The following is a 23785-nucleotide window of genomic DNA, read 5'->3' as shown; positions in this document are numbered from 1 at the left end:
AGAAGCGGCGCTTTGAAGGGGAAACCGCCGCTTCTCTCCGGCTGCACGGCTGCCCTTTCTCCTCCTGAGTCCTCCACCCATGTTTGCAGGGTCATGTTCCGAAAGGGTCAGGGTGGTGGGGTGTTGGATGGGTGGGGGTCTCAGGAGGGAGTGGTCAGGGGACAGGGAGCAGGGGGGCTTGGATGGGGGTGGGGTCCCAGGGAGGTGGTTAGGGGCGGCGGGTCATGGGAGGGGACAGTTAGGGGACAAGGAGCAGAGGGGTTCTATGGGTTGGGGGGGCAGGGGCCAGGCTGTTTAGGGGGCACAGCCTTCCCTACCCGGCCCTCCATACTGTTTTGCAGCCCCAATGTGGCCTTCAGGCCAAGTTTGCCCACCCCTGCCCTAGAGAGGCCGTATCCAGCTTTTTGCCACTGTGAATGCTCTGAGCTGTTCTCCCCACTGCAGGCTGTTGCTGTATCTGGCAGGGCCCTTCTGAGCAGCTGTGCCTGAGCCTGGCACCAGCCCCCACCTTGTTTTTCGTTCTTTAAAGAGCATCCCTGGCTGGTTTCCAGCCCCATTTGGCTCTAATGCAGTCGAGGTGCTGTGAAATATCCAAGCTGTGAATTCAATCAGGCGTGCTTAATGAAACCTGGGGAGCTAATTAGTCAGCAAGTAATTAGGCAGTGCCACTACCTTTCTCCTGAGGTGACATGTGTTATGTTAAGCAGGGAACTGCAATCTCTGTGCCTGGAAGGGGAGGAGTAATGGAAAGAGGGGTTCCCAGCCAGCAGCAGGTCTCCCTCATCCCCCATTCCAACATACTTCTGTTTCCTGGCAATTCTGCTGCTCAGAGGGAGAATGGCAGCATGGGGGTGAGGCTGGGTCTGAGAAGAGCTGCTGGATCCAAAATGAGGGAGCGCGGTGGGTGAGGAGGTGGCCTGTGACAGCCTGTTTACCTGCGGGAATTTCAGTTCCCTGACTCGGGTTCTGATGTCTTGTGTGCGAGGCCCTGGACAGGGGTTTGCCTTGGCTGCAGACTCCGGAGGCAAGACCTTGTGTATGTAACCCTTCTGCCCCTCTGAGTTGGCAGCAACAAGGGCCAGGTTCAGTATCCAGGGGTTCCGTTTCAATAACACAATGCAAAACCGACTTGAGCCCCCACCTAGTGACCTGGGACAATTACATACCACCCCCCCGGGTGCCTCTAGGAGGCAATACTTCCCCTCTCGCAAGCATGGAGTCTGAGTGTAGCAAAAATCCTTTTAATAAAGGAGGGAAACAATATGTGGTATTTCTCCAACGTGATGCCAAACAGGGTTATAACACAAACCATAAGCAAAAACCCACCTCCAAGTATGTTTGGCAATGTCCTTTCCCCCTTAGGGTCTTAAATCCAATCACCCCAAAGTCCAACAACCCGAAAGTCTCTGGTCAGTGCCACTCCAGAATTCAAAAGTTTATCTGCAGAGTTTTACCCCCCCAGCCCGAGTGGAAATGAGGGGGGCACACATAGGGTGTTAAGGGGCACCTTACATGGGCCAGGACCAACTGCTCTGCCTCTCCGTGGAGTTCTGCTGCAGCCTTCACCACAACCAGCTCCACTACACCAGCTGTGCCGCTCCTCCAGCTGTCCCTGCAAACCGCTTCGCTCTGCTCACTGTTCCATGGGCTGCTCCAACATGCTGCAAACTGCTCCACTCTGCCAGCCACTTAGTGATAGATCTTCAGGCTCCCCCACTAGTTAGCACAGCACTCAGTGATATCAACTCAGTAAGCTTAGCTCTTTTAGTGATTTCAGCTTGTAGCAGGGGAGCCCCAGTACTGGTGCACCATTGGCCCAATGTGAATTCAGCTCAGCAGCCTCTAATGGAATCAAAATTAGCTCTGCTCTTCAACAGTAGAGAGAGGAAGATGTGCAATTATTGTTCCAGGCCCTCAAAAGGCACCCATACCATCAGGTGCATACATACACCAGTCCCCAACCTCTCCCCTTTCAATGGGTTTTAGCACCCATATCCCTTGTCTAGCAAATCCCTTGAGTCTCACAACAAAGGGAAATAAACCTTTTCCCTTCCCCCCTCCAGGTGTTCCTGGAGAGAGACACAGAAGCAAGCTCCGTGAATCTAAACAGAGGGGTTCCACCCTCCCCGTTTCCAGCCTTGGAAAACAGAAGTACTAATCTCTCTTTCCCCCTCACCCAGAGAGAATGCAAAGTCAGGCTAGTAAATCTAACACACACAGATTTCCCCCTGACGTCTTCCTCCCACCAATTCCCTGGTGAGCACAGACTCAATTCCCTGGAGTTCCCCACTAAAGAAAAACTCCAACAGGTCTTAAAAAGGAAGCTTTATGTAAAAAGAAAGAAAAATACATAAAAAGGGTCTCTCTGTATCAAGGTGACAAATACAGGGTCATTTGCTTAAAAGAAATATGAATAAACAGCCTTATTCAAAAAGAATACAATTCAAAGCACTCCAGCCACTATAGACATGTAAATACAAAAAGAAAAACAATAGAAACCTTACTGCCTTACTATATTGTACTTACAACTTGGAAACAGAAGATTAGAAAGCAGGAAACAGAAATCCTCCCATAGCCGAGAGAGATAGATTCAAGACAAAGGACTCAGACACAAACTTCCCTCCAGCCAGATCTGAAAAAGTCTTGTTTCCTGATTGGTCCTCTGGTCAGGTGTTTCAGGTTACTTCTTTCCAGGTGAAAGAGATGTTAACCCTTAGCTATCTGTTTATGACAAGGGTGGATGTGCCAATGCAAATACCTAAAATTCCTTTCCACAGTCCCCATAATTCACCACCAGATGTCAGGGTAGAGCTCATCCTGACTCTGCTTACATCTCCGTCCCTTAATCTCTCTCCTCATCTGTAAAGGGGAAGAATAAAACTTCAGCTTCCTCTCACTGTCTTGTCCCTTTAAGCTGTAAACTCTTAGATGCAGGGACTGGCTCTTGCTATGTGTATGTACAGCATCTAGCACAGAGGAGGGGAGATCTCACCGGGGGCCTCTTAGCACTGAGGTAAAAAACCAACAACAATCCAATGGTGGCAAGGGCTGACGGTATGGGGGTCAGAAGGGAGAGTTCAAGCCAGCCCAGCCCCCCTAAATGGGAAAGAACCACTGGATGCCAGAAGCTCGAGCCCGTATCCTTGAGCCAAATTCATTGTTGGGTAGCTCCAACCAATTGACAGCCGTGGGGAGGGGCTGGGTTCTGCCCTCAGGTATGTCCCTGGAGTAATTCCACAGACCTCAATGGAGCAACTCTGGCTTTACTTCAGCATAGCAGAGCCAGATACATCCAGGTTACATGAGTTTGTGAGTTCTCCAGGAATAGCCGCCCTGCAGATCTCGGGATGCGACTAGCTACTCGTAGGAGGGACGTGATCTGATGGCTAAATTGGGACTGAGATTCAGGACATCTGGGCTCCTCTCTGGGAGGAAAAATGCTCTAGTGGCTAGAGCAGGAGGTGGAATTCAGAACGCCTGGGTGCAGCTGGCCACGCTCCAGGGATTTGGGTTCACAGGGGATTTTGGTATTTGTTCCAATTTGGAATGAAAGCAAATTTACTGAAATTTCCTAGCAAACTGGAGAGCCCTAAAAATTCCATTCTAAACCCCCCCACGATGGCGTTTGTGAAAGATGCATGCGAAATTGAGCGTCTGTGGCTGCTATTGCCTAGCACGCATGAAACTGAGGAGAACATCAATTCTGTTCAGCAGAAAGGAGCTTGCCATTCTCAGGCAGCCCAGTCCCCACCTCTAGCCAGGGCTCCAGCAGCTTGCGGGCTCCTTTTCAAGGAGCTGGTGCTGGGAGCCTGCCAGTGGCACAGCTCTGGCTCCAGATGGGGGTTACACAGAGGCATGCCCACCACTGTGTCACTCTCTGCCCCTCACAGCAACCCAACTGGAGGGAGATAATCAACAAGAAGCTGAAGTTCCCCAGGGAGCTCCTCGATGCCATCCAGGAGGGGAATCTGTTGCGGGTGCAGCAGCTGCTGCAGGGGAGCGACGGGATCCTGCAACAGCAGGCTGACAGTGAGGACCGTGTGTGGCGGGAAGCCCTCAACCTGGCTATCCGCACGGGTGGTGGGGAGATCACCGGGACCCTGCTGCGCTACGTTAAGTTCGACTTCCGCCAGATCCACGAGGCCCTGCTGGTCGCCGTGGACACCAACCAGCCCCAGGTGGTGAAGATGCTGCTGGACCGGTTGGACCAGGAGAAGAGCATCAAGATGGACATCAAGTCCTTCTCCTTGGCCTTCTTCGACCGCTCCATCGACAACGCCCGCTTCGCTCCCGGCGTGACACCACTCACCCTGGCCTGTGAGAAGGACCTCTACGAGATCGTGGACATGCTGGTGCAGAAAGGCCACACCATCCCCCGGCCCCACAAGATCTCCTGCACCTGCCTGGAGTGCAGCAATGGCCGCAAGTACGACCTGCTCAAGTTTTCCCTCTTCCGCATCAACACCTACAAGGGCATCGCCAGCCGGGCCTACCTCTCCATCGCCAGCGAGGATGCCATTCTGACCGCCTTCAAGCTCAGCCGGGAGCTGCAGCGCCTCTCCTGCAAGGAGCCGGAGTTCAAGGTGAGGCTGGGGTCTCTGTTCCACTCTCCGTCCATCCTTGTTCTGCAGGTAGACGTGGTTGTATGCTCAGAATACAGGGTTCCTCTTCCCCTGGGGTGACTGGTCTGCAGGACCCAGGGAGCGAAGAGAGGCAGGTGCAACATGCTAGACTTCAATGGAGTTACACCTGCTTCTACCAACTCTGAATTTGGATCCTGGGGGTTTAACACAGTCATTGTCCCTCCCCAATGTGAGCCAGGGGTGGGGGTTGGGGATGAATTTTGCCTCCCCTCGATTCCACTTCAGGGAGATGTTCAAACATGCTCATCCTGGTACCCACAGGAGCTGAATCCTCTATTAAACCTGGCTGAGATATTTGCCCCTCTCCCACCCTGCAGCAGGGAGTTCCACAGGTTAATTTTACATATGTACATGTGCGGCCCTCTCACTCTGAGCACCTCTTGTTATGCTGTTATGGGAGGGGCCCCACAGAAATGGCCCCTCTTGACTACGGTCATACAGTCATAGAAACGTAGGGCTGGAAGGGACCTTGAGAGGTCAGCAACTCCAGCCCCTTGTGCAAATAAAGGAGGCAAAGCTGTGACCGATCAGAGACAAAGAGCACAAGGAAAATACTTGCAGCAGTAGAAGGGGATGGGACCTGCGCTCAGGTACTGTCCCCTTGTGCCCCCTCTTGTTCCCCTCCCGCAGCCAGAGTACCTCAACCTGGAGCTCCTGAGCCAGGAGTTCGCTTTTGAGCTGCTGGGGATGTGCCGTAACCAGAGCGAGGTGACAGCCGTGCTGAACGACCTGGGGGACAGCGAGGAGGAGGAGGAGGAGCTGGACAGCCAGGCCTTCGAGGAGGGCATCCCCAACCTCGCCCGGCTCCGGCTGGCTGTCAACTACAACCAGAAGAGGGTGAGTCCAGGGAGGAGACTGGGAGGGTTTGGTGTCCCTAGGTGGTGCTCAGCACTGAGCCAATACCTCAGCATAGGACTAGGGGGCGCCGCAGGCACAGTCTTTCAGATGATACGTCACTAACGATCCCTGGGAGTCAGGGTGTGAACCCCGGAGTCCTGGTTCCAGAGTGCACCATTCCTCTCTAAATTCCCCCCTTGAATATCACTTGGATGTGGGATCATCCTTCACCCCATGCCCATAGCCCTCGTGCAGTGCAGCTATGCAGCATCTAAACCATGTGCCACCCAAGAGGTGGCTGCATGTCACTGATAGGTGAGGGATCCTTAGAAACAGAGAGTGCCTGTGTACGGCTTTGGGATCTTTTGGGCTGAAAGGGCTGGGGCAACAGAAAGCTACTGATGGTTATTAATATTTTTGTTCCCAACTGACTGATCTCCTCCCATCTTGTCCTTCCGGATCAGTTTGTTGCCCATCCCATCTGCCAACAAGTGCTGTCATCCATCTGGTGCGGGAACCTGTCGGGCTGGCGTGGGAGCAACACGCTCTGGAAGTTCTTTGTCTCCTGTTCCATCTTCCTGACCATGCCCCTCCTGTGCCTGGTGTACTGGATTGCCCCAAAGTCGCGGGTGAGCAGCCTTCCAGGCCACGATGAGACTCAACAAGAGGGCAGATTCTCCCTCATCTGCTACTGCAGGGTTCTTACATCTCCTTCTGGTGCAGCCGGTGCTGGGCCCTCAGAGACCAGAGACTGGCTAGAGAGACCTCAGATCTCATCCAGGCTGGCAATCCCTACGTGCCCATGTAAACTTGATTGCAATTCTACTGATTTCTCTCCCTAGAACTGAGCCAACAATGTGTGGGTGTGAATTATCCACCCATTTCCCATGAATTTGAACTCCACCATATATGTGCCCCTTCTGAGTTTATTCTCCATTGTTCCAGCACTTCAGATTTGCTGCTGCAAATGCTCGGGTAGGGAGAGTTTTATGCTTAAATATTCCCCCTCGCTCAACTGTATGTTGCATATTGTGCCCCAGTCTGCCTGGGGAGATCCTTACACAACACACTGGCTAAGTGTGTGTTGTGGCCTCTGCTAGTGGCTGCTTCACTGTAGGGTAACAGCCTACTATTGCTGTCTGCTAACAGAGTCCTTCCCTTAGCTATGCATGGTGGTGCTGATGACCCAAGGAGATGCAGTTGTTGTGTCTGTGCAGCCCATCCCCAGTGAGTTCAATGGGTCCCTGTGCAGGCCAGGATGAGCGTGGGGCTGTGGGTCTCTTCCCTCCAGAGGGGGAATTAGCAGCTGTGGGACTCTTTGTAGCCCTGAGGTGTGATGCTGCCTGTGCATCCCTGGGCAGGTTGGCAAAATGCTGAAGATCCCAGTGATCAAGTTCCTCCTCCACTCGGCCTCCTACCTGTGGTTCCTGATCTTCCTGCTTGTGGAGTCCTTGTCCCTGGAGCACCAGCATCACATCTTCTTGGGACGCAATCAGACTGTGTGGGAGAACTCCCTGCACATGGTCTGGGTGGCTGGTAGGTCATGGGAAGAGCTGCCAGCCAGAGTCCAGCTGTTCCTGTTGCCTGGCAGGGAAGGGCATTGGCAGGGGACTACAAAAGCGCAGGATTCAAGGAGAAACAGGTGGCTGCTGCTGTCTTAAGTAGGGTACTTAGGCCCTGTGTCAACTGCCTGCACCCCAGGGAATCCCACTCTCTGGGCACAGCCCCCCTCCATGCCTCTGGGAACAGCCCTCCTGCCTCCCCGAATCTCTCTGGGAGCAGCCCTCCTCACCTCTGAATCCCTCTGGGCGCAGGCCCCCGAATCCCTCTGGGCACAACACCTCTGCCCCCACGAATCCCTCTCGGCACAGCCCCCCTCCATCCCTCTGGGAACAGCCCCCCTGCCTCCCCGTATCTCTCTGGGTGCAGCCTTCCTCACCTCTGAATCCCTCTGGGCACAGCCCCCCTGCCTTCCTGAATCCCTCTGCGCACAACCCCCCTCATCCCTCTGGGAATAGCCCCCCTGCCTCCCCGAATATCTCTGGGTGCAGCCCTCCTCACCTCTGAATCCCTCTGGGCATAGCTGCCCTGCCTCCCTGAATCCCTCTGGGCACAGACCCCTCATTCCTCTGGCCACAGCAACCCTGACCTCTGAATCCCTCTGGGCACAGCCCCCCTGCCTTCCTGAATCCCTCTGGGCACAACCCCCCCATCCCTCTGGGAATAGCCCCCCTGCCTCCCCGAATATCTCTGGGTGCAGCCCTCCTCACCTCTGAATCCCTCTGGGCATAGCTGCCCTGCCTCCCTGAATCCCTCTGGGCACGGCCCCCCCATTCCTCTGGCCACAGCAACCTTGACCTCTGAATCCCACTGGGCACAGTCCCCCCCCCATCCCAATGTGTAGCAGCGGGGGCTGGGTCTAGAGGCGTGAAGGGGGGTTTCCTCTCCAGGGCTGACTGAATTCTTGCCGCCTCTGCTGAGACGGCCAGCACGGGGCCTGGTGGCAGTTCCTAGAGGGACACGCACCCGTCTGGGACTGGACCGAGACCTCTCACTGCCCGCGCTGAAGCCAGCACAGAGGCAGTGGCTGTTAATAATCTTCAGTCCCAAATCCAGCCCCTCGAAGGGCTTTGTGTCCCTAAGGTCTTCTCAGCTCCTACATAGACAGGAGGTTTCAGGGCAGATAGATGTGGGGAGAGAAATTAGCCTCCAGTAGGCAACGTTGTCTGAATGTGCCGGGCCCCAGGGCTCTGGGGAAGAGAGAACAGCCAACAGGAATGAGTTGGGTGGATGGTTTCCCTGGCCCTGGTACGATGCGATAATCAATTAGCTCTGAAGGAAGCCGCACTCTCCCATTGGAATCGGCTGAGCTGAGCCCCTAGGGTCGGAATCCTCCCGTGAGCACCGGCAGCGATCACCTGCTGCAGGCTACGTGCTCCTGGGGCTGTTTTTGTTTTTAAACCCAGTGCCCAAGGGGATGGGGCTGAAGGGGCTGGAGGCACCGATCCGTGGGGAAGGGATAAGAGGACTAAGGGCTGGATGCTGCATCCGTTGCAGTCAATGGTGAAACCTGCCCCATGGAGGCAAGGCTGGGTGCTGGGTCAGTCTACGGCCTGGGAGTGGCCTGCAGATCTCTCCAGGGTGCGAATCCCTGGGGTGGAGCATTTAGGGGGGCGTATGGGGGTGTAGCTAGGAGTCATCGTGACTTGTATTGTGGAAGCCCCCAGAGGCCCCAGCTGTGATCAAGACCCTGCTGTGCCGGGTGCTGTACGAACACCCTGCCCACAGGAGCTGATGGGGCAGAGAGGCAAGACAGATGAGGGAGAAGAAGAAAGGATGATTCCTCCCTCCTCCTCCCCCCAATTTGCAGAGGGGAAAGCTCTGCCCAGAGGCTGAATCCAACCTGCCCCCTGGGGAGGTGTCAGCCCAAGAGGGCTTGGTGCTCACGCGTCATCTTGCCTGGCAGGCTTCTTCTGGTACGAGTGCAAGGAGGTGTGGATCGAGGGGCTGCACAGCTACCTCCTGGATTTGTGGAACTGCCTGGACATTGTCATCCTCAGCCTGTACCTGGCCTCCTTTGCCCTGCGGGTGCTGGTCACCGAGAGGGGCTACCTGCACTGCCTGGACACCCCTTCCTCGCCGGAGTGCTACTACTTCACCAGAGCCGGTGAGGAGCCACCGCCGGGGTGCCCCAGCTTTGATCTCAGCCTCCTTCTGCCCCCTCCAGCCACTGGCCCGGCCCTGCTCCTCCCACTCGGCGTGTCTAGTGCTCCACGTTCATCCCCAGAATGGCTACTGCATGGCTCTGCTTCACTCCCCACTGCCCCACTGCTGGGCCTCGGCCTTGCCCTGCAGAGACACCTCTTTTCGGGGGAGAGGAGCTCTCTATGGCCTATTCGCTCCTTGGCCTCTTAACAACAAGGAGGCCTGTCAGTGCTGGCAGGGACAGTGGCTTTGCGACTGGCTTTGGATCATTGTCCCGGCCCCCCTCTTGCCTGAGCCGTCCCGTCCCCTCTGTTCAACCTCTGTATACCCTGCTTTGAAAGATTTCCCTTTCCAGCTCATGGCTGGACGTTTTCCTCCCCCCACAAGTCACTGGCTCGATGTGAAGGCATCAGTAGATGAGAATCTCTGGCCTGTGTTAGCTGGGTGATCAGACTCGGATCTCTCTGGCCCTGCAAGCTGGGAATCCGTCAATTCCCTGCCCAAGCGGTGCTCTGAGAACACATCACCTCCCCATATTTACTGATATTAGCAGAAAAGCAGCATTTCTGAAAGAAAACGTGATCGTTATAATACAGTAAATTAAAACACCGGCCACTAGAACGAACCAGGAAATTCTCCTTGGCCGCCAGCAGGGGTCAGCATCAGGCCGTTCTGCAGGGAGCAAATCTGCAGTGTTCTGGTTGTAGGAATCCGGCATAAAGTGGTAAGAGCTGGGCCTTGGTAGCTTTGATTATTTCTTGCTGGTGAACACTGATGGAGGAGGGGGGTTGAGGAGCCCGCCTTGGGGGCAGCGTTTGCTTTTGGGGAGCTAACTGGAGTATGGCTGTGACTCTGGAATGACAATTATTTGTATTTTTATACGGCAAGTCTGTGTCATTATCCTCATGTTACCAATGGGGAAACTGAGGCACAGGGCAGGACAGGGACTCACCCAGCAGGCCAGTGATGGAGCCAGAAATAGCCCTCAGTCCCAGAGCCTTATCCAGTAGGCCTCACGACCAAGCCTTCCCCCCGCACGCCTTCCGGCTCTGTGTCTCTGAAGTTCCTCTCCCATGTTCAGGACGGCACGAATGGCAGCCCGAAGATCCCCAGTTCGTCTCCGAGGTGCTGTTTGCAGTGACCAGCATGCTGAGCTTCACCCGCCTGGCCTACATCCTCCCCGCCCATGAATCCCTGGGCACCCTGCAGATCTCCATTGGGAAGATGATTGACGACATGATCCGGTAGGGGCTGAATCCCTTCCACCCTCTGCCCCCTCCCACCTTGGGGAATGAGCTGCAGGGCAGTCTAGGGGGCTTGCACTGCATATTATCTGGCAGCTGCCTTGCATGTTGCCCCATATTGCCCTGGCAGGATGCCTTAGCCTGATCCCTGTGGATCCATGTCCATGGCTTGGTCTATACTTAGGTTGCCGTAGCTACAACAGAGCCAAGGGTTAAAAATACCACCCCCTCCGACTGAGACCCCTGTGCCACCCTGCCCTGGCACAGGTCCAGCTAGATCCATGGAAGAACACTCGGGGCAGCAGTGCTCCTATGGCAACGGAAAACCCCTTCCTTGGCTGACAGCCTTATCTCCACAATGGGGTTGTCATAGGTCTCACCCCCACTCTGAACTTTAGGGTACAGATGTGGGGACCTGCATGAACACCTCTAAGCTTAACTACCAGCTTAGATCTGGTCTTGCTGTCACCATCCAGATTTCTAAGTTACCTGGAAAACTCTCTCCCCCCCCCGCACCCCAAAACCTTTCCCTCCCTGGGTAGCTTTGAGAGACTCCTACACCAAGTCCTTGGTGAACACTGATCCAAGTCCCTTGGATCTTAAAACAAGGAGAATTTAACCATCCCCCCTCTTTTCCCCTACCAGTTCCTGGTGAGTCCAGATCCAATCCCCTTGGATCTTAAAACAAGGAAAAATCAATCAGATTCTTAAAAAGAAGGCTTTTAATTAAAGAAAAGAAAAGAAAGGTAAAAGAAAAAAAACCTCTGGGAGATAGCATACAGCTGATCTCATAGACAACAGATTTAAAACACAGGATGTTTCCCTGGGAAAAAACCTTAATACACACAAGATTACCCAATTTGATAATTCCCCTAATTGCACAAAGACAAGTTACAAAAGAAAATAAACACAAACCTATTTATTCCTTTCTAAAACTTACTACTCTGATAAAAAGAGGCTGGTTCCTTGATCTTTTCCACTCCGGCTGAAACTGAAACTGACTAAACAAAGGAAACTTCCCTCCTTCCTTTTGAAGCATCTTGTCCCCACATTGGTTCCTCTGGTCAGGTGTCAGCTAGGCTAGGTGAACTTCTTAACCCTTTACAGGTAAAAGAGGCATTAACCCTTAAGTATCAGAGGGGTAGCCATGTTAGTCTGGATCTGTAAAAGCAGCAAAGAATCCTGTGGCACCTTATAGACTAACAGACGTTTTGGAGCATGAGCTTTCATGGGTGAATACCCACTTCATCAGATGCATGTAGTGGAAATTTCCAGGGGCAGGTATATATATGCAAGCAAGCTAGAGATAACGAGGTTAGTTCACTCAGGGAGGATAAGGCCCTGTTCTAGCAGTTGAGGTGTGAAAACCAAGGGAGGAGAAACTGGTTTTGTAGTTGGCAAGCCAGTCACAGTCTTTGTTTAATCCTGAGCTGATGGTGTCAAATTTGCAGATGAACTGAAGCTCAGCAGTTTCTCTTTGAAGTCTGGTCCTGAAGTGTTTTTGCTGCAGGATGGCCAGCTTAAGGTCTGCTATAGTGTGGCCAGGGAGGTTGAAGTGCTCTCCTACAGGTTTTTGTATATTGCCATTCCTAATATCTGATTTATGTCTGTTTATCCTTTTCAGTAGAGACTGTCCAGTTTGGCCGATGTACATAGCAGAGGGGCATTGCTGGCATATGATGGCGTATATTACATTGGTGGATGTGCAGGTGAATGAACCGGTGATGGTGTGGCTGATCTGGTTAGATCCTGTGATGGTGCCGCTGGTGTAGATATGTGGGCAGAGTTGGCATCAAGGTTTGTTGCATGGATTGGTTCCTGAGCTAGAGCTACTATGGTGCGGTGTGCAGTTGCTGGTGAGAATATGTTTCAGGTTGGCAGGTTGTCTGTGGATGAGGTCTAGCCTGCCACCCAAGGCCTGTGAAAGTGTGGGATCATTGTCCAGGATGGGTTGTAGATCCCTGATGATGTGTTGGAGGAGTTTTAGCTGGGAACTGTATGTGATGGCCAGTGGAGTCTCGTTGGTTTCTTTCTTGGGTTTGTCTTGCAGCAGGAGACTTCTGGGTACACGTCTGGCTCTGTTGATCTGTTTCCTTATTTCTTTGTGTGGGTATTGTAGTTTTGAGAATGCTTGGTGGAGATTTTGTAGGTGTTGGTCTCTGTCTGAGGGGTTAGAGCAGATGCAGTTGCACCTCAGTGCTTGGCTGTAGACAATGGATCATGTGATGTGCCCGTGATGGAAGCTGGAGGCATGAAGGTAGGCATAGCGGTCGGTAGGTTTTTGGTATAGGATGGTGTTAATGTGACCATCACTTATTTGCACCGTGGTGTCTAGGAAGTGGACCTCCCGTGTAGATTGGTCCAGGCTGAGGTTGATGGTGGGATGGAAGCTGTTGAAATCGTGGTGGAATCTGGTCCAGATGAAGGACTCATGGGAAGGAGACTCTGTATTAGGTGAATTGAAAAATACTATTTCTTTTGTTTATTACAGTGCAAATATTTGTAATAAAAATAAATATAAAGTGAGCACTCTACACTTCGTATTCTGTGTTGTAATTGAAATCAATATATTTGAAAATGTAGAAAAATAAAAAATATTTAAATAAATGGTATTCTATTATTGTTTAACTGCATGATTAATCATATGATTAATCACGATCAATTTTTTTAATAGCACAATTAATCATGATCAATTTTTAAAAATCGTTAGACAGCCCTAATATAAATCCATGGTACATCCACATCATGAATACTGCATGCAGATGTGGTCACCCCATCTCAAAAAAGATATACTGAACTTGGAAATGGTTCAGAAAAGGGCAACAAAATGATTAGGGGTATGGAACAGCTTCCATATGAGGAGAGATTAATAAGTCTGGGACTTTTCAGCTTGGAAAAAAGATGATGGGGGGGCGGGGCAGAGATATGATAGAGATCTATAAAATCATGACTGATATGGAGAAAGTAAATAAGGAAGTGTTATTTACTCCTTCTCATAACACAAGAACTCAGGGTCACCACATGAAATTAATAGGCAGCATGTTTAAAACAAATAGAAGGAAGTATTTCTTCATGCAACGCAGTCACCCTGTGGAACTCCTTGCCAGAGGATGTTGTTCTTAGTGTATAGGTCTTTTTGTTAGCCTGGGATAGAATTTTGGTTTTGACTTTGACTCTTTTATACTAAAATGTGTTAACAAGGGACAAAGACACCGATGTTGCTTCTGCCTAGTCAGCTGGATTTGTTAGTACAATGAGAACAGATAAGAGCGGTTAAAGTGTTACTCCAGAGCACACTTTAAGATTGCCTTAACCCCTAACTCAAGGCAAAGTCAAGCAACCAGTTGGGAGGGGCAAAGGGGCTTTGGGAAGGGGAGGTATAAAACACTAGAAGACCAAAGAAATGCCCACCCCTGACTGCAGCACAACCTCACTCCTTATCCCTCCCATGGGATACAAAAGGGGTGGGATGAAGATCCCAGAACCAAAATGGAACATGACCCTAAGTTGTAAGGGGTGGGACTGTGGGTGTGCATTGCAGATACAGTTGGGCCTGCTAAGGAGGAGGAGGTGGGAACAGGGGAATGGGGAAGGGGAAATGAGAATGGGAATAGGAAATGGGGAAGGGGGAATGGGAATAGGGAATGGGGACACAGGCAAGGCTCTGCGGTGTCAGAGCTGGAAAGGGAGACACGGGGAAAACGCTCTGCGATGTCAGAGCTGGGAACGGAACACTGGGGAACAGACTCTGCCAGCGTGTAGAGCTATGGACGTGTTTGCTTGGAACTAACCGCAATAAACATTGCATTGCCTGCACTTCGGACTTCTGGTCTTCTGTTTTCTGTCTGCATGACAAGAACCATGGGAGGGGTTGAAGGGAAAGCCCTCTAACAGTTATGAAGGCCAAGATTATAATATGGTTCAAAAAAGAACCAGAGAAGTTCATGGAGGATAGGTCCATCAATGGCTATTACCCAGGATGGGCAGGGATGGTGTCTCTAGCCTCTGTTTGCCAGAAGCTGGGAATGGACGACAGGGGATGGATCACTTGATGATTCCCTATGCTGTTCATTCCCTCTGGGACACCTGGCATTGGCCACTGTCAGAAGACAGGATACTAGGCTAGATGGACCTTTGGTCTGACCCAGTGTGGCCGGTTTTATGTATGCCAGCACAGTCTCCATAGTGTCAACATACCAAAGAGTGAGAGGGGTAATTGTCTGGGTGAGATGGAGCTAGTGCTGGGGGCGGGCCAGTGATGGATTTGTGCCCTGGACACATCCCCACTATGAACAGGGCTTATCAGACTAGGGTCCTCCAGGTCAGGCTGTGCGGCTCCCTGCCTCTCTGATCTCCTATTTGGGCTTTTCCCCCCCACAGGTTCATATTCATCCTCGTGATCATACTCACGGCGTTCCTGTGCGGACTCAACAACACCTATGTTTACTACCAGGAGTTCCAGCGGCTGGGGAAGTATGGCCTTGTGTAACCAGGGCTTTCCCAAGGCCTCCCGGCTCAGGGCAGGGCTGAGCTGGGCCCGATGCTTTGCATAGCGATGCCTGAGGCTGAGAGAAAGGGTGAAAGGCCCCTGCAGTATCCAGGCGATCCCTGGGCTCTGGGCACATGCCAGCGACGTTAATGGGGTTGTGGCGTGAGCAGGGAGCTGAGGGGCAGCATTTTGGAGTCCTCTGCAGATGCAGCCTGTGGTGGAACTGGGAGGCCTGGTTTATCAGTAGAAGAGGATTCCAAGGAGCCCCGTGGGGGGTGGGCTATGGGGAAAATGAAGCTGAAGACAGCAATGAGAACTGAGAGGGAATGTGATCAAGTGTTTGGGATATCCGGGCACTTCAGTAGGGAGTGGCGTTGTGCGGGGTGCTGGTGGGGATTTAACAAGGAATAATGGGGTGAAAATATAGGTTGCATTTCAAGCAAACCTTCCTTTGGGCCCAGGTGGATGCTGGCAGGTGCCTCCTGAAGGGTCCTGTAGTAATCAGGTCTCACCCAGGAAGATCTAGTGGACACACAGGCCAGTCCTGCCTCACCTGGGGAGCGGTTGCTGATGTCAGTGGGGTCAGGATCGGGGCTGTCTTGCACACTTGTTAGGGTGGGGCATACCCGGCTTATAACCAGGCTCCGCTCTTTGATGCCCCCTCTCTGTCAGCTTCAACGAGACGTTCCAGTTCCTGTTCTGGACCATGTTCGGGATGGAGGAGTACAGTGTGGTGGACATGCCCCAGTACGCCCTGGTGGAGTTCGTGGGGCGGGCACTCTACGGGATCTTCACCATCGTCATGGTCATCGTCCTGCTCAACATGCTCATCGCCATGATCACCAACTCCTTCCAGAAGATAGAGGTTAGGGCCGCTGGCAGCCCTGCCGGAGTGCGGCTGCACCCCGGGTCCCGCCCTGGAGCAGAATGACCCCGTGGTGAATGGGCCTCCTCTTACGCAGCTTCTCTTCTCCTTGGCACTCCCCGCCCTGTTAAAATAACCAGCAGTTGGGCAATTCCATTCAGCCTCCCCTAAATCTCCCTCCTCCTTCCTCCCCCAAACCCCATCAAAATACAAATCCCTGTTGTTTGTCGTATTGCTGTGCCCTATCAAGAGGGCAGTGGTGCCCCACCCCAGAAGTGGCTGCATTTAATCCTGCTGTGTATAGTATTGCTGTGCCCTGCCTGGTGCCCCACCCCAGAAGTGGCTGCATTTCTCCCTCACACATGCACTGGGGGCCCTTCGTGTACAAAGGTGAAATTCCCCTCTGTGCAGCTGGTCAGTATGAGTCCCTCTGCTGATGACCCTGCACTGGGCACAGCTCTTGCAGTGGTGCCAGCTTCCCCACTGGGCCTACCATGTGTCCTTTGGTCCTTTCCTGTCACCGAGCAAGCCTGCTCCTGCCCAGCTGCAGAACAATGGCTGGCGCATGCTGGGGAAGGGTCCGTGGGTGCATCCTTAAGTGGATCAGGCCCCACCCACCAGCTGGGGATGCCCAGGTGTCACACCAGCTAGCGCCACACCTGTGATCTTAATGAGTTTTGCAGCCAGTTCCCAGGAACCGAGCCGGCCTCCGTCCCAGAGCTCTCCCCGGTGATAGAATGTCCCTCTCCCCTGCATGTGCTGATGCCGTTAAATACCATTTCACCCATTATATGGGGCAGGTCGTGAGACCAGCTGGCCATGCTCTGAGGGAATGGTGGCGACCATGGGACTTCTAGAGAGTGGGTGGGAAGATCACACACGGCCTCAAAGATCTCCGTTGGCTGCCCAGCACAGAGGCAGGATTGGCCCCAGGGTAGATCACAACCTGCTTTCCCCCCTACCCCTGCTTTACTTTGCAGGATGATGCGGATGTGGAGTGGAAGTTCGCCCGCTCCAAGCTCTACCTGTCCTACTTCAGGGAGGGCCTGACGCTGCCTGTGCCGTTTAACATCATTCCCACACCAAAGTCCCTCTTTTACTCAGTCAGGTGATGTCAGCTCCGCAAACTGCACCATGCACATTGGCAGTGAGTCACCCTAGTACATGAGCACCTGAGAGATGTTAGTCAGCTCAGCCTCACGAGCCAGAATAATCCTCAATGTACCTGTGGGAAACTGAGACACAAAGTAACTTGCCCAAAGTCACTGTAATGGGGCACAGATGAACCTGGCGGTGCCGCCTGCTGGTTGTCTCAGGACTTAGCTCTTCTCCAGCCTGGGTGCCCTCTGCAGGCTGACGTCCTGCTTGTAGCTGGCCCCGTGTCCCTCCTAGACCCCGGTGCCCCTTTACCTGAGGGCTGCCCTCTGGCAATACCCCCACCAGTCTCTATGGGTCTTTCCTCTCTGGGAAACCCCCAATCCTCTAATCCCCGCTTGCCTCAGTGTGGGCTACTGCCAGTCATCATCAAGCCCCTGCTCCCTGGGGCAGAGTGCAGGGTAAAAACCACTCATCGTAGACAAGGGGGTTCAGACCTGCTGCCTTCCTCTGCCTCGGATCAGGCCCTGCAGCCTGGGGAGTTGCCAGCATGGAGCTCCCCTGGCTCTCCCCAGCCCTGATTCACTTCCAGTAGGCAGCCAGGCTCTGCTCTCTCCCAGCCTGCAGAGAGACTCCTCTTGGTTCTCTGGCTCACAGCCTTCCTATAAGGGCCAGCTGGGCTCTCATTAAGCCAGCCACAGCTGTGGCTGCTTTCCAATCAGTCCAGCCTTTCCCCTGGCACAGCCCTCTCCCAGGGCTGTTTTAAGCCATGCACGGCAGGAGTGGGGTAACCACCCCACTATAGTCACCCAGGTAGGGTTTCACTGGGTTGTGTCCACTGGCTCCCTCAACACCTTTGCAGAGCAGTGGGTGCTGTCTGGGGTTCTCTGCTCAGTGTCCCCATCTGGTACCCTCATTTTGAACCTATGACCTTCACCTCCCTGGTTTTCTCATTTGTTGTCCCTTGTGTTCATTTGGTCCCTGGGTCCAGTGGTCCCTCCCACTCGGCTGGAGGAGGGGGCTTGTGCCTGCCAGCCCCCAGGTTTCCAATAAGACAGGGAGTCTGTGGTGGAGCAGGGAATTGAACCCATATCTTCTGAGTCCTCATTTATAGCCTTTGCCACCAGGCCATCCAGCCACTGGCCTTTCACAGCCTGGGGATCAGCTACTTTGCAAAGAGAGTCACTTCTGTGCCGAGCTGGCTGAACTGGTTTTGTTCAAATCTATTTTCAACCGAAAATATCCTTTTTTCAACTATGAAAAGTTGTGAGGAAAATATTATGTTGGGTTATTTTTTTTAGAAGTTTTTCATATTTTGTTTGACCAAAAAAACCCAGAAAACCAGAAAACTGATTTTTTTTTTTGTTAACTGGTTTTTCCCTCTTTCTCTCCCTTTCCTCTCATTTCAGTGGCAAAAGGGTGGGGGGGAAAAGTGAAAAAAGTAAAAAAATTGGAACATTTGGAAAGTTTTCATGAACCATTTCAAGTAAATAACTGTTTTTCTTTGGAAACGTTTCTCGACCAGTTCTCCTGAGGAGACCAAGGCAGGTTTGGAGAAAGGAACTAATGCAGGGAACAGGAGTGTTCCACAAAGGAAAAGCTGTGGGGCAGGACCTTGAGGGAACAGGCGGGGCAGGGGTGGGGCCTTGTGAAGAGGTGGAGAAGGGGTGTGGCCTCAAGGGATGAGGTGGGCAGGGCCTTGGGGGAAAGAGGCGGGGCAGGGCCTTGGGCCTGGTTACCAGCAATTAGAAAGGTGGCAACCCTAATACAGAAGCAGTTGCTAAAAGGCTGCTATTTGCGGCCCAGTGCCCAGCACTTGGTGAGAAGAGTCACTGTGGAGTGAAGCGTGTCCCCCTGGGCTCCAGCTGTCAGGGCGTGTTGGCCACAGTGCAGCTGGGGCTAGCAGACCCTCTCAGTGCTGCGGCTTGGTAGCTGTCGAGGTTAAAAGTTAGGGGATGAAATCTCTTCTGAAGGGTGAAGGGCCTGAACTTGAATTCTGGAACGGTTTGGATCTGAACATAGTGGCTGGGGCTCATCTCTGTATTGGGCCAGAACCAGAAACTGGCTCCAGACTCCTCCCGATTTTGGATCCCTTTGGACCTGGATTCAGATTTGAGCGTAGCGTCCCCAGGGCTGGCTGTACTTCGGTGACAGCCCGCTCCCCTGATGACACATGTCCTTCTGCATTCCCCAGGGGCATCTTCCGGTTCCTTTGCTGCTCCAAACCCAAGAGGCAACAGGATTACCCCCCGATTCCCACCATTGTAAGTTCCCTGTCTGTCTGCAGGCTGAGCCCTGGGGAAAGCTTCTTTGGCAGTGAGACTGCTTTATCCTCAGGCTTGTGCTCCCCTGGAGTCTGTTGCAAACAACTTCTTTTCCAGTCGTATCCTGGGATATGTAGGGGACAGGGGCTTCCCAGAATTCCATCTGCCTGACTAGATCCTGTCTGGGTGAATTTCACCCACACGAACTGTAAAATGGCTGCATGAAGAGGTTTCAGAGTAGCAGCCGTGTTAGTCTGTATCCGCAAAAAGAACAGGAGTACTTGTGGCACCTTAGAGACTAACAAATTTATTTGAGCATAAGCTTTCGTGGGCTACAGCCCTCTTCTTCGGATGCATAGAATGGAACATATATTGAGGAGATATATATACACATACAGAGAGCATGAAAAGGTGGGAGTTGTCTTACCAACTCTGAGAGGCCAATTAAGTAAGGGAAAAAAAACTTATGAAGTGATAATCAAGATAGCCCAGTACAGACAGTTTGATAAGAAGTGTGAGAATACTTACAAGGGGAGATAGATTCAATGTTTGTAATGGCTCAGCCATTCCCAGTCCCTATTCAAACCTAAGGTGATTGTATCTAGTTTGTATATCAATTCCAGCTCAGCAGTTTCTCGTTGGAGTCTGTTTTTGAAGCTTTTCTGTTGCAAATGACATTCAATGACAGACCTGCTGGTGGCAATTTTGTAAGTATTCTCACACTTCTTATCAAACTGTCTGTACTGGGCTATCTTGATTATCACTTCAAAAGTTTTTTTTCCCTTACTTAATTGGCCTCTCAGAGTTGGTAAGACAACTCCCATCTTTTCATGTTCTCTGTATGTGTATATATATCTCCTCAATATATGTTCCATTCCATGCATCCGATGAAGTGGGCTGTAGCCCACGAAAGCTTATGCTCAAATAAATTTGTTAGTTTCTAAGGTGCCACAAGTACTCCTGTTCTTTTTGCATGAAGAAGGCAAGTGAGCCCCCTGGTGTTGCAAGATGCCAGGTAAATGCTAAGCCGTGCTGGTACCTGGTGCCTGCGTAACCTTGTTTCCCACCCTCTTCAGGCTAACACTGCCCTGGAGGACATCGGCCTGGGTGGGGAGAGCCGCCGTTCCTATCGGCTGCAGGTCATTAAGGCTCTGGTGCAGCGCTACATTGACACGGCCAGGCGGGAGTTCGAGGAGAGCAGGAGGAAAGGTAAACCTGGCACTGCGCGGGGCCTTGGGCATTGGTGAACCTCGGGCCCTCCTGTTCACTGCCTGTGGCACGTCTAGCCTAGTCTGCTGTGGGCTGGGATACTCCGGTTTCATTTAGTTGCTGGGCTTAGCATCTGGCTGGTGGCCTGTGATACATTGGATTCTCTAAGGTCCTTTCCGGCATTAAATTCTGTGACTCTAACTGGCAGCTCTGGAGAGCCCCCTCCACCCTGGCAAACAAGGAGGGCCTGACTGAAACTCCATAATACAGTGGGGAGGGGAGGGAAGAAGGGGTTAGGATGAGGTCAGGAAGAAGCAGGTGTCACACCCCTGCAAAGTGTGGGCCACATCCCCTTCTAGTGGCCATTGCCCCGAAGGATAATATCCTATTATTGCTGCCATTCAGTGGAGTCACTCCTTTAGCTCAGGCAGTAATGGTCTGTGTTACGCTGCAGAAGGTCCATGTGGACGCCCCATGTGGTAGAAGGACAGTGGCACCTGGAAGTTGGAGCCCAACGTGCCCACACTACTTGCCTGCCCCAAGAACCAGCTCCACACGTGGGTGTGTCTAAAGGCAGAGATGGGGATCCTTGAATCTCACGAATGCTCTTGAGCCCTAAGAGAGGTGATGGTTACCATGGGCTGCTGTGGGTGCAAGGTGGGCTGGCTCTCCCCATAGCCCTGCCCTCACCTGGCCATGCCTGCGCTTTGTTCACAGACCTGGGGAACCGTATCACCGAGCTGAACAAGTCGGTGTCGCGCCTGCACGCAGAGGTGGAGCGCCTGCATCACAGCTGGCCCGCCCGCCCTGCTCCTGCCAGCCCTCGGGATGGGGCCAGTGTGCTGCACAGATATATCCTGCGAGTCCAGGACAACTTCCAGAATTTCAGCCAGGCCTCAGGTAGCTCCAGCCCAGGCTCCCCCGCCAAAGTGATGGTGCACCAGGCAGAGGGGGCTGCCGGGACCTACCCTAAGGCGCTCCCCCTTGGCCCCCAGCACGCGATGTCTCCTGGGGACCAAGCAGAAGAGCCAGAGGACCCAAGTTCCCGTCCAGCAGAGGAAGCCGACTCCGGCCACAGCCTCTAGTGGCTCAAGGCAGCGTTTCCATGGCGACACAGAGCCAAGCAATAATAGCAACACTCAGCACTTCTAGTGCAGCCGAAGGGTCTCAAAGCACTTTGTATGCTGCTCCTGCTGGCTTGTGCCCCAGCCCAAGCAAGCAGGGAGCTCGATGCCTCTCCCACACGGAGTCGGGGGAGGGGATTGAAGCGTGGCTGATGGCCCAGTCAGGCTCTCTGTCCACCAAGCAGCTGCTTTGATAGAGAGCAGTGTCTGAGTAGCTGAGCTCCCTGCCCAGTTATTAGGCAGATGGGCTGTAGCACCAGCTGGGTTTCTTTTACATTGATTCAATGTTTATGTCAAGTCCTTGAGTGTTACAGACTGGGCCCCTGCAACTTAAATATAAAGCCCTGGAAAAAATACCTCCACCCACTGTCCCACCACTGACATGCTTCCCCCTCTGGGGTGCTACGAGGCAGCTGACTGACAGCGATTGTTTGATCCGAGGGCTGCCTGAGTCACAGTGGAAAGAGAGAGAGCACAGGAGCCAGGAGATCTATTTGAAGTGTGTCTGAGCAGGGGGCTGGCCCAGTGGCACAGGACTAGCACAAGGCACTGTCATGTTGGGGACCCTGCCTCAGGGCCAGGCTGGGAGTGCTGCAGGGTGCTTGGAGAGTGGGGAGGGGGTTGACTTGTCCTCTAGGGCCCAACTCCATGTGATGCTGGAGTGGAACAGACAGGCTGTGCTGTGAGCTGTGTGCAGCCATTGTATAGACTGTCCCATGTATCCGTCTGGGAGAGAAATCAAGGGGATTCCTAGAGACACCGAAGCCAGTCCCTGCCTTCCTGGCCTGCCAGCTGAGATCTTGCTTGTAGTCTGTTATGGGTGCAATTCTGCGATCAGGAGGTAGCCAGTTAATGAACCCAGGCAGCTGCTGCCTGGAAGTGTGGTTCTGCTCTGATGTGTGATAGGCCGTGTGTGTGTATGTGTGTGTGGGGGGGCGGGTGGAAGGGGTGATCCATGCTTGTTGTGGCTCAGTGACTTCTGCTCAAACTGTTCAATTTGTGATAAGAAGAATATTTTGCTTTGGGGTCCCCCCCCCCTCTAATCTCCAGCTCCCCAAATTCCCAATGGGGTCTGAGTGTCAAGCTGGGTTAACTAGTGCTTCTGCGTGCTCCCGGGAACATTTCCATGGAGGTTAGTGAGCTTAGAATCAAAGCCTTCAGCACATTTCTCACGCCAGTTTAGTTAGTGCCCAGCTGTGTCTGCTATAGAAGATTGACTAGCTACATTCCTGAAGCCTGGGAACTGTCAGGAAGTTTCGAAGATGTAATATTCAGACAGGCTCTGTCCTGGCTTCCGATCTGTAGCTTAGTGTTTGTAGCCCAGAAAGTGTAGTAGGTTCCGCCTGGGTCTTTAAAACAATGCACAATGGAAAAGGGGCTTATAAATATCCTAGCTCACTGCGGAAATAGGAGTGAATCAAGCCCAGCTTTGTGTCTTTAATGCCTTGTATTCACATTGTAGAATAAACTATTGTTTCGTCCCAGTAAATACAGCAAACCAGTCTTGTGCTGCTGTGTCATTCGTCGCTGGGGAAGAGTCTAACATTGCAGAAGTGGATTCTGCAATCCTAAAGCGAGATCTCCATTGGGAGTGGAGGCTGGGGGTAAGGCGGGGGCTTGGTTTGGAAGACCATCTCCCAATCCTTTGAGCTCATCTGAGACCCACTGTGAGCAGATTGATGCAGGATCTGTGAGAGTAACAAGTTAGGTCCAGTGGTGAGGACCCTGGGCTGGGAATCAGGAGATGTCTGTGATTTTCTCGGCTCTTCCATTGGCCTGCCGGGTGACTGGGCAAGTTCCATCAGTTCTGTGGCTATTCCCCCCATTGCTATTTGCCTTCCTTTGTAAAGAGCTTTAAGAGCCGCAAAGAACATTGTATGTAAGCACTAGGGCTGTCAAACGATTAAAAAAAATAATCACAGTTAATTGTGAGATTAAAAACATATGGTTGTGATTAATCACAGCTTTAATCGCACTGTTAAACGAGAATAGAATACCAATTTACATTTATTATAAATATTTTTGGATTTTTTTTTACATTTTCAAATACATTGATTTCATTACAACACAGAATACAAAGTGTACACTGCTCACTTTATATTATTTTTTATTACAAATATTTGCACTGTAAAAAAAGATAAAAGAAATAGTAGGAGGGGAATTCAAAAATACAAATACTGTTGTGCAATCTCTTTATCGTGAAAGTGCAATTTACAAATGTAGATTTTTTTTTTTACATAACTGCACTCAAAACCAAAGCAATGTAAAACTTTAGAGCCTACAAGTCGAAGCATGAAAGGGCACATGAAT

General features: G+C 52.2%; 1 protein-coding gene across 1 annotated transcript in view; it reads left to right on the top strand.

The window, feature by feature from the left end:
- The window catches only part of LOC115648234 (short transient receptor potential channel 2-like), a 47705-nt gene extending 24732 nt beyond the window's left edge, over positions 1–22973 (top strand). Inside the window, exons 14-25 of the mRNA XM_030555535.1 lie at positions 3891–4583; positions 5274–5480; positions 5945–6109; positions 6842–7016; positions 8947–9147; positions 10267–10429; positions 14810–14902; positions 15591–15783; positions 16764–16891; positions 19073–19142; positions 20219–20351; positions 21069–22973. Coding sequence (XP_030411395.1) covers positions 3891–4583; positions 5274–5480; positions 5945–6109; positions 6842–7016; positions 8947–9147; positions 10267–10429; positions 14810–14902; positions 15591–15783; positions 16764–16891; positions 19073–19142; positions 20219–20351; positions 21069–21436 — 2589 coding nt within the window. The 3' untranslated portion in view covers positions 21437–22973. The remainder of the gene's footprint in view (positions 1–3890; positions 4584–5273; positions 5481–5944; positions 6110–6841; positions 7017–8946; positions 9148–10266; positions 10430–14809; positions 14903–15590; positions 15784–16763; positions 16892–19072; positions 19143–20218; positions 20352–21068) is intronic.
- Positions 22974–23785: the final 812 nt, after the last annotated feature.

This window comes from Gopherus evgoodei, chromosome 1 (assembly GCF_007399415.2).
Source record: "Gopherus evgoodei ecotype Sinaloan lineage chromosome 1, rGopEvg1_v1.p, whole genome shotgun sequence".
Taxonomy (NCBI): Eukaryota; Metazoa; Chordata; order Testudines; family Testudinidae; genus Gopherus; species Gopherus evgoodei.
Note: the sequence above shows the minus strand (reverse complement) of the source record. Positions and strands in the feature narration are given on the sequence as shown.